General features: G+C 39.7%; 1 protein-coding gene across 2 annotated transcripts in view; it reads left to right on the forward strand.

Annotated features, from left to right (window-relative positions):
- LOC143031870 (uncharacterized) overlaps positions 1–10243 on the forward strand; it is a 124618-nt gene extending 114375 nt beyond the window's left edge. For both annotated transcript variants that reach the window (XM_076196227.1, XM_076196226.1), the window contains exon 2: positions 7742–10243. In XM_076196227.1, coding sequence (XP_076052342.1) covers positions 7867–8490 — 624 coding nt within the window. In that variant the 5' untranslated portion in view covers positions 7742–7866 and the 3' untranslated portion in view covers positions 8491–10243. The remainder of the gene's footprint in view (positions 1–7741) is intronic.
- The last annotated feature ends 678 nt before the right edge of the window (positions 10244–10921 follow it).

Here is a 10921-nt window from a genome sequence, read left to right on the forward strand (position 1 = left end):
AAATATATTCAGAGTTATGGCAACTAACCAAAATAAACGAAAACTACTAGTCTCGCGGATTATTCTAATACCAAAATAAAGGCAGCGTTTTACGGAAGAGCTGAGAAATCGGTGGTACTAATTAGTTTTTTTTCTATCGGGTCGGATTATCGGATAATAACATCAACATCCATCCCGCCATCTTATTTATAACTGGTGGTATGGATCAAACTTCACTCTATTAAGTTTCTTACTATTATGTTATTAGTGTAGTAGATTATAGTCCATTATTTGAACCATTTCCTTTAAAATGTGTGATTTTCATGTAATTTGATCAAAGAGAAGTTACATTTTTATCCTCCGTAATATTACGGACCACAGCTACGATTCTTCCTGCTCGCTATCTATGATCACTGGTGGTATGGATCAAACTACACTATTAAGTTTGTTATTATTGTGTTATTAGTGTAATAACTTGCATATAGTTGAATTATTCAAACTATTTTCTTTAAAATGTGTGATTTTCATGTAATTTGACGGTATTCGTAGCTGTGGTGGGTAATTTTGCAGAGGATAAAAATGTAATTCTATAATCAAATTACATGGAAATCACACATCTTAAAGAAAATAGGTCAAATAATGCAACCATATGCTAAATTTTTATATAAAATTGTGCTTGTCAGTAAAAACCGTCATTGTTTACGTTTGATCGGCGATCAGTCAGACCGCACGTTTCAGCCCGAATTCCATTCAAAATGCAATATCTCGAGAACTAGGACAGCTAGATGGGCCATTCAAACTGTATTATACTCATAGCGACTTTTTGCATCCCATGAGAACTACTTCAGCTCAAATATCAGGAATTCCATTTCCATGTTGACCTACCTACAGGTAATAAGTGTAATATTGGGGACGCTCGACAATGGTGCACATGTATTTATTGTATGGTGGAGGTTACTTTCCTTGTCTGTTCATCACTTGATGTTGCCGTTAGGTTTCATGTTAGTTCTGGTCGAATTTGGGCACTTCCAATTTGGTAGTCAGAATGAAGTCTTGTCAAAACCCATCTATTGTTTACATTCTCGCATGCAACGACCATAGATACTAAGCAAGGAATTCGGGGATACGTTTCTAGGGGTAATATATTCTTGGCAACTTCTTTTCATTGCGATGGATGCGGATTGTAGGAGTATCACACATTATTTGGGAGTGGAATACTTCAAATGCATGCAGTGGAATGTCACAGAAAGAACCATAGCTTCATCCAATATTTGTAATTTATATCGGAAGGTTCCAGGAGTAGTCATTCACCATAACCTAACCCCACCCCCCTCATGCTTCATATTATAGTCGTGATGTACAAGCATGAATATGTTGTAAATATTCATAACTCAGCAAATCACACCTACCATGCTTTTTTTGTTTTGTTTTTTTTTGGTAGTTGAGGGATGAGTTTAACTTAACCTAGCAATAGTTAAGGTTCTGTAGACTTTTTCCTCACTCATTAGATAGATGACAAATATTTTATAGTTTTATTTATGGATGCAGTGTGTTACTTGTGCCAAAATTCAATCATTTACCCGCCAATCCTGTGGCTCTACAATGGGGGTGGGTGGGGTGCTGCTGAGATGTTTCCTGACAAATGGAAATCATTAAAGGAATTGCAAGAATCATACATTGATTTCTGACATCCTTGATTATTGGGTGGGTGTAGACACTTGCAAAAATGTTACCAATATTTCTTATTTCAAGTGTTTGCTGCTACTGTATCTTTCATCATATTCTGATTTTAATTTCTTTCTTGTGGCTTCTTTCTCCATGTAATGTTTACTCATACACTCCTGTGCCTTATTATTTCCCCATTAATTTTCACTTTACTAATTACGAGGGGGCCTTTTCCAAATTTCCAAAAAGGATGACACAGCATATTGATGATTATAATATACAGGAATATATATATATATATATATATATATATATATATATATATATATATATATATATATATATATATATATATATGTACAAGACTGAATGGGTCCCAGTGATTAGAGATACATTTTAACAACCACAATGCACTTTAATTCTAAGCCATCAAAGGCCATCATGCTGAAATTGAAATGTGGTACTGCCCACGACTCAAACCCAGCATCCTCATGACAAGTGCGACAGTGTCTTTCCAACTAGGCTATCAAAAAAGATATAAGTTCAGTGCATTATTTCTTATATATTTGTATGCTTGAGTTACATACACATATATGAAATTTTGTGTTCAACCCATCTCCACTATGATAGTACAATTGGTAGTATACGAACACGGGAAAGTATTTGTACAACACTGAATGGGTCCCAGTGATTAGAGATAAATTTTAACAACCACAATGCACTTTGATTCTAAGCCATCAAAGGCCAGCATGCTGAAATTGAAATTTGGTACTTCCCAGAACGCAAACCCGGCATCCTCATGACAAGTGCGATAGTGACTTTTCAACTAGGCTATCAAGAGAGATATAAGTTCAGCGCATTATTTCTTATATATTTGTATGCTCGAGTTTCACATATATGAAATTTTGTGTTCAACCCATCTCCACTAAGATAGTACAATTGGAAGTACGGTATACAAACACGGGAAAGTATTTGTACAACACTGTGTTGTACAAATACTTTCTCGCATTCGTATACTTCCATGCTGGCCTTTGATGGCTTACAATTAAAGTGCATTGTGGTTGTTAAAATGTGTATATATATATACATATATATATATATATATACACATATATACATATATATATATACACATATATATATACATATATATATATATATATATATACATACATATTTATATATATATATATATATATATATATATATATATACACACATAAATATATATTGGTGTATTTCGGTAGCAGGTTCTCATGTAGACAATTTTGATTGAAGTTCACAGCAGCTTCTGCGTTCACGACTTTTTTGCTGAGAAGTTCTACATCTCTAATGATGGAACGGTGAGCAAGGGGTAGCTCCCATAAAAGTTTTCCGAAAGACAGAAAGTTCTTGTAGATGAAGAACACTTGTTTTAATAAAGTGTTCTTCATCTACAAGAACTTTCTATGTCTTTTGGAAAACTTTTATGGGAGCTACCCATTGCTCACCGTTCCATCATATATATGCATATATATATAATATATATATGTATATATATATATATATATATATATATATATATATATATATATATACATACACATACATATATATATATATATATATACATACATATATACATATACCAAGGCTTTTTTTTTCCCTTACCAGGGGGGTAGCCAAAAAGGACAAGGCACAATAACATTCCCACCCATTTCATCCCCGAAAACACTCCACACCCCTCTACCCTCCCTCCCATCTTAGCACCTCCTAGATGACGGGTCATCCCTGCACCTTGTCCACTGCCCTGGGTCAGAAGCAGTGTCGCAAGACACAGCACATCCACAGCAAGGCCGCTTCATTAAATCGACGACCCCCCCCTCCATCCCCCCATTGCATAAAATGAGAGGATGGGGAGAAATCCCTTCGTGCTGCATCAAATTGTGCTCACACATACTACCTCATCTCCCATCCCCCTGCCCATTCCACCTCATGCAATCACAACATCATCCATATACAACCATTCTCCATTCACCCCTGTCTTCTGTCCTCTCCCATCCTTCCTCAACAGACATTCCCCTCTTCCCCAAAGCCCCCTTCACCCCATCCAACCACCTCATGCTAGGACATCCCCTCATGTTCACTCCCTCCACATCTGCCTTCCACACCTCTTTTACTAGTCTTTCTTCACCCATTCTTTCCATGTGTCCAAACCATCCTAATATTCTTTCATCAACCCTATCTCCCAGCTCCTTTTCCACCCCTGTTCTCCTCCTCACCTCCTCATTTCTCCCTCTTATCTAGCCTAGTAACCCCCATCATACTTCTCAGACACCTTATCTCAAACACATTCAAACTCCTCTCTTCTTCTCTTATGTTTCATGTTTCTGCCCCATACAGTGCTGTTGGCACAATCACTCCTTCATACAGTCTCCTCTTAGCATCCATTCCCAAATGTCTATTCCTCATTACACTCTTTCATCCACCAAGGCATTTACTCGCTTCTCTCAATCTACATTCTACCTCCACTTTCACTCCACCTTTCCCTGCCACATTTGCACCCAGTATCTAAAACTATCCACTTCCTCCAGTCGCTCTCCCTTAATGCTCACTTCTAGTCTACTACCACTTTCACCCCTTGTACATCTCATCACCTTACTTTTACCCACATTTATCTTTAGCTTTCTTCTATCACATACTCTCCCAAACTCTGCCACCAACTTCCTCAATCCCTCCTCTGATCCTGCTAGAAGCACAGTGTCGTCCGCAAACAACAGCTGGCTCACCTCCCACTTTTCTCCATTTTCCTTAACCATCTCCAATCCCTTGCCCACTACCCTTGCATTTACCTCTCGCACCACCCCATCCATGTATAAGTTGAACAGCCAGGGCGACATAACGCATCCTTGACCAAGTCCCACCTTTACCTCAAACCATTCACTCTCTCCATTTCTAATCCTGACACATGCTCTACTACTGTTGTAAAAACTCTTGACAGCTCCTAGAAGCTTTCCTCCTATCCCGTATATCCGCCTAACCTCCCACAGTGCCTTCCTGTCTACCCTATCATAAGCCTTTTCCAGATCCATAAAAGCCCAAAAAACGTCCTTCCCCTTTCCTATAGCTTTCTCACATATCTGTCTTACCACAAAGATCTGATCTACACAACCTCTACCCATCCTAAATCCACACTGTTCCTCACCAATTACTCCTGTTCCTCTCCTAATCCTCTCAATCAAGATCCTCCCATAAGCCTTCCCAACTACACTTAACAAGCTAATCCCTCTGAAACTACTACATTCACACTTGTCCCCTTTTCCCTTGTAAAGAGGAACTATACAAGCACTCCTCCAGTCCTCTGGCACTCTACCCTCTCTCCAGCAAACATTAAATAACCTCACCAACCAGTCCACCATCACTGTACGTCCCTTTTTCAGACATTCTGCATGGCATCCATCCAGACCAGGTGCCTTACCTGCTTTCATCATCTTAACAACTGCCTTCACCTCATCCTTCCTTATTTCTCCTCCATTCTCCTCACTCATCACTCTCATTTTCTTTGCACCTCCCACTGCAGCAATCTTTCCTTCCCTATCCTCCTTCACATTTAGCAACTCCTCAAAATATTCTGCCCATCTTCCCCTTACTGCCTTCTCTTCCATTATCATCTCTACATCTGCACCTTTTACCTTTTCTTCTCTTCTTGATTCGCCTCCTCTTCCTCTCCTAATTTCTTTCCAAAACATTTTTTTATTACTCTCAAAATTTTCTGTCAAACTCTTACCCCATTTCACATCTGCTCTCCTCTTTGCAACCTTTACCTTTTGCTTTACTTCTCTTTTCTTTTCTTTGTACCTCTCATATGACTCCCTCGTCCTATTGTGTAACCAATCTGTGAAAGCTCGCTTCTTCTCTTCTACAACCTTCTTTATTTCCTCATCCCACCATTCACTACCCTTCCTTCTATTTCCTCCTGTCCTTCTTGTTCCACACACCATCCTTGCACACTTTATGACTCCCTCCTTGAACCATCCCCATTCCTCCTCCACACCCAGCTCTACTCTACCCTTTATTCCCTCCCACTCCTCCTTCAGCTTCTTTCCGTACTCCTTCTCCTTTTCCTTTTCATTCAAAGAGTTCACTCTAAGAACCTCCCTACCTTTTGTCCCTTTCCTCTTTCTCCATCTATCCTCCACTCTCAACTTACCTTCCACCAGAAAATGATCTGATATTCCCCCACCCTCTCCCCTTAGCACATGTACATCCTTAACTCTTCCTATCATAATCATATTCACCACTACATAATCCATTAGCGCTCTATCTACCACCCTCTCCCATGTGTACTTATGCTTGACTTTCTTCCGAAACACTGTATTTGCTATCAGCAACTCGCTTTCTTGACAGATTTCCACCATCAACTCTCCACTATGATTCTTTCCTGGAACTCCACATTTTCCAACCACTCCATCGATTGGACCATTTCCTACCCTAGCATTAAGGTCTCCTAGTACTATTACATTGACATTTCTTCCTAAATCCTCTATGCACTCATTTAAATCTATCCAAAATGCCTCCCTTTCTTCTACACTCTTCTCACTGCCAGGCCCATATGCACTTTCAAAGACCCACATCTCCTTCCCCAGTTTCACCTTCATCCATTCTTGAGGAAACCTCTTTCCACTCCACCACCCGTTTACCTATCTCTTCACTTACTAGAATGGCCACCCCTTCCCTCCCTCGCCCTCTCTTCACTCCTGATAACCTCCCACTTACACTCCCAAACTTACACTCACCCTTCCCTTTCAACTTAGTTTCACTCAAAGCCAACACATCCATCTTTCTTCTCACAAACATACTACCTATCTCTTCCCTTTTACTCTCATCTGTACCACATTCACACACATTAAAAGACCCAAACTTTAAGGTGCTTGTCCGAGAACTTCCAGCCCCTCTTATGCCTTCTCTTTTTCGTTTAGGAATGTCCCCTGTGGGGCTACAAGGAGAAGGATGCCTAGTCCCAATCCTCGTCCCTTTCTTCTCGCCTCTTACGATCCAAGTGGGAATACTTGGTGGCAGTATTCTTTTCCCCCATCACAGAAAAAGAATACTCAGAGAAATGGTACAGGACAGTAAGAAGGGGTTGGAGGACAGCATAACGGAGGGACAGTCGTAGTATAAAAGTGTCATCATTTCTCTATGAGCAGAGTTTTCCTCTATCATAGACAAAATGAGGTGTGGCTCTGGGCGCCCCATATAGACCCTAAAGTATCAGCTGCATGCTACTTTGCCACTATAACAAGTAGCCAATACCCCAGACGGTAGTTTTTACATTTGTTTAATCGTTCATTTTTTCTCATTCTTTTCTTTTTAATCTTCTTTGGTATGAATTGTTTGTTATCTTAATTTGTTGCACTTTGGTTAATGTATTTGTATATTTTCGTGATACTCCAAAAATATTAGCAAGTAAGAATCTATATTGTAAGAATTAAAAAATAGTGCCATTCACCATAACCTTGAAAATGAAATATTGCGTTGATTTACAAGATTGCTGTGGGGGGGTACTCCTACTGTGCTCCTTGTCTTTGTATTTGATGAAAGTGAGAGGTGAATCTAACCTAACCTATAAGTAATTTACTTATCACGCACAGGGTGAGGGGGTTCTTCGAAAAACGGAAAACAAGTGATTTATTGTAAAAATGAATATCAGAATCACATGAATTTTTCCAACATTGATTTTTGAAATCCTTGATTGATGTGTGTGTGTAGTGGTTCCTCTGCAAAAACTTTTTACTAGATTTCTTGTTTCCAGCTGTGGTGCTGTATCCTATATCATACATTGATTTCTTTTTCTTGTGGGCTCTATCTCTGCATTATTTGTTGAGTCTTTCGCTTTATTATTCCCTGAATAATTTTGACTACTCCATATTTTTTAGTATTTGTTCAACCTTCCATTTCCTTCTTCTTCCTTTAAACTTCTTGTTATGAAATGTTTATTCCCTTCCCTGATTTAATTTTGGTTAATGTCCCACTCTACTTGTATTCCTTGGTGTGGTGTCACTCCTATTACATTCTCTCAAAAACTTAGTTGTCATATTTATTACATATTTACTTTCAGGATGAGAGCAGCTATCAACAATTCCTGGGAAAAAGTATCTGAAGATTCCCTATATTCGTCATATAGATATAATCTTGTGTCATCTGCGGCACACCTATCTCACAAGTCATCTTAAATTTCACACAATGACCCACACTAGAGAGAAACATTTTCAATGTGACCTGTGTGATGCAGTTTTCTCGAGAAAGGGTAATCTTAAACGACACGTGGTGACCCACACTGGAGAGAAGCCTTTCCAGTGTGATCTGTGTGATGTAACTTTCACACAAAAGAGTCATCTCAAGTACCACATGATGACCCACACCGGAGAGAAGCCCTTCAAGTGTGACCTGTGTGATGCAGCTTTCATAGGAAAGAGTTTTCTCAAACATCACGCAATGACCCATACTGGAGAGAAGCCTTTCAAGTGTGACCTGTGTGATTCGGCTTTCTCACAAAAGGGTCTTCTCAAACAACACATGGTGACCCACACTGGAGAGAAGCCTTTCAAGTGTAGCCTGTGTAATGCAGCTTTCTCAGGAAATGGTCATCTCAAACAACACGTGATGACCCACACTGGAGAGAAGCCTTTCAAATGTGACACGTGCGGTACAGCTTTCTTAAAAAAGTGTAATCTCAAGTATCACGTGATGACCCATACTAGAGAGAAACCTGTCGGAAATGACCTGTGTGATGCAGGGTGGATCTCATCAGGAACGGCTCTTCTGAAACATCACACCAAGAGACACACTGGAGAGAAGCCATTCTAATGTAACCAGTGTGATGCAGCTTTCTCAGGAAATAGTGCTCTCAAATATCACGTGATTAATCACGCTGGAGAGAGGCCTTTCAAGTGTGACCTGTGCGGTGCAGCTTTCTCATCAAATAATGCTCTCAAAAATCACGTGATGACCTACAATGAATTAGGGTTGTTTCCATAGGCCTAAGGTGAAGGGGGTACTGTAGTTGCTGGAGGTGTCGGGGGGAGGGGGAATTTAGGCCTAGTGCCAGCCATGACAGTCTCAGTCTCATGTCACGTGGGCATAGGCTAACAATATATGCCATAATTTGGGAGTGTTGGGAAAGTCATGTTCAGCATCATGGCCCATCATAGTGCCTAGATCTAAATACGCATGTGGTATGTCATTTGTGTAGGCTGTTTTGCACCTTTTGTGAATATGCACAGATTATGAATATTCCTTAAAATGTGCAACACTAATAATGAATTCATAATTGGGCACAGAATCAACAAACCCATTAGACATGCACACATTATGAACCTAACCTTACCTAACGTAACCTTTTCACTAATCTTCATAACGTGTGCATGTCAAATGGATACGTTATCTGTGGGTTCAATTTTGAATTTATTGGTGCAGCACATTTTATGAACATCCATGATATGCACAGGTTATGAAAATGTGCGTTACATAAGCTACTTAAGCCTATAGCCTAGGGTAATGACCTTGTTGGCTTAGTGGCAAACGCTGCAGTGTAATTAACAATACCTCACCTCTAGCGTTTGTTAAAAACCTGACTTCTTCGACCTTTGGTCCTTTGCAAGGACTGGCTTGGTTGCAAAGGTCGTTGGGATCACATCTGCCTTCAGACGAGGCCACACAACTCCCGAATATCCAATAGAACGAGTCAGATCCTTTACAAGACAGTCGGGCTCAAAGTGATCCAAGCAAGGACAGACAAAAGAGGTGGTTGAGATAGTATATTTCAAAAGTGTTTCCAGAAGATCAGATTAATTGGTACAGAGAAAAGGAGTACTTTTGAGCATATGCAAAAAGTTGTGAATTTAGTGGGAGGAAATTTGCTTTTATTGTAATCTACAGACCACCTCAGACAAGAGCCAGTGCATTCATTGATGAATTTAGATCAGTAGACAGTGTGTGCAAATGTGTTTGTTTGTGGTTAGGCTATTCCATGACCCTCCGGCCGTGGTAAAAAAAAAAAAAAAAATCATAATAAAAAAAACACTTTTATTGTATGGTCAATAATAAAGGTGGAGTAAAACACGGCAGGTAATCTTTTATTGCAATTGTACGTGGAATGTACAATCTACGTCTTCACTTCACCCTCACGACAGTCAAGAATTGATCTGTACTCACCAGAAGCAAACTCACGACTACTGCGTGCGCGACTAGGCTTGGGTAGCGTGCTCCAACAGTTGTTAATGACTTATACAATTATTTCGATTATTCACTCGCGCACAGAAATTTACATACATACCCCTTTCAGTTATACAACAACTTAATTTGATAGTAATAATGATCTATATCCCATTCATTCAACTTTCGCATTACAAATAAATTGATAATTACTTAATAGGCACCAATGGCAATTAGTAAGTTCTCGAACGTTCACGCTGACACGCATGTACATACAGAAATTCTAACTACGCATTTATCTGAATCTACAAGGAGCATAATGCTAACAAGGAAAGAGGCCAAACGCAGAGTATGGGAGTTCAGTATATTTGACGTTTCGCCCAGCAGGGCTTCTTCAGACATAACATAGTGGAGAAACATTTCACTCCTTTTATAGCCCGAGCTTGCTCGAGCTATAAAATATACTGAACTCCCATACTCTGCGTTTGGCCTCTTTCCTACAGTGCTGTTGCAGTCGTTGCTGCTTTTATTCATGATGCTAACAAGCTTAGAATACAATACTTTGGTACGATATTTTCCTCTGGAACACTTTATCTCATACAACAACTAGCCAGTGGGCAATCAGAGGCAACGACTGTACTATAACCTAACTGGTCTGTTTAATGTTAAGGACGCTTGGCACCCTACCTAGCAACCTTTGGGAGCGTCGTCCTCATGCGTAATCGAATCAACTTCCCCATCATAATCCTTCTATGACTACAAATTCTATGTCGATTATGTTACACTGTTACACAGTTCCCCTAAGCGAGGAGCACATCTTATGACTAACCTGTAGGGGCTGCATCACCATGTGTAATGATTTGATTTCGCCACCCTTGATGGCGCGGCGAACCCTCCCTGAGTGTTCTCCCATTCCTAATTCCTGGAACTGGTTTCGTCCACCCAACCTCTTTTATGTCGTTTCCTACCGCAGCTAATTTGTCACCCCGGGCGACTTCAATTACCTAGAATCTCTGTTTTATATGATTATACCTCTTTCCCAGTTATTTACTCACAGAATGAAAAAAAAAAAATCAATAATGAT

Source organism: Oratosquilla oratoria, chromosome 12 (genome assembly GCF_046742065.1).
Source record: "Oratosquilla oratoria isolate Oo_2021 chromosome 12, ASM4674206v1, whole genome shotgun sequence".
Classification (NCBI taxonomy): Eukaryota; Metazoa; Arthropoda; class Malacostraca; order Stomatopoda; family Squillidae; genus Oratosquilla; species Oratosquilla oratoria.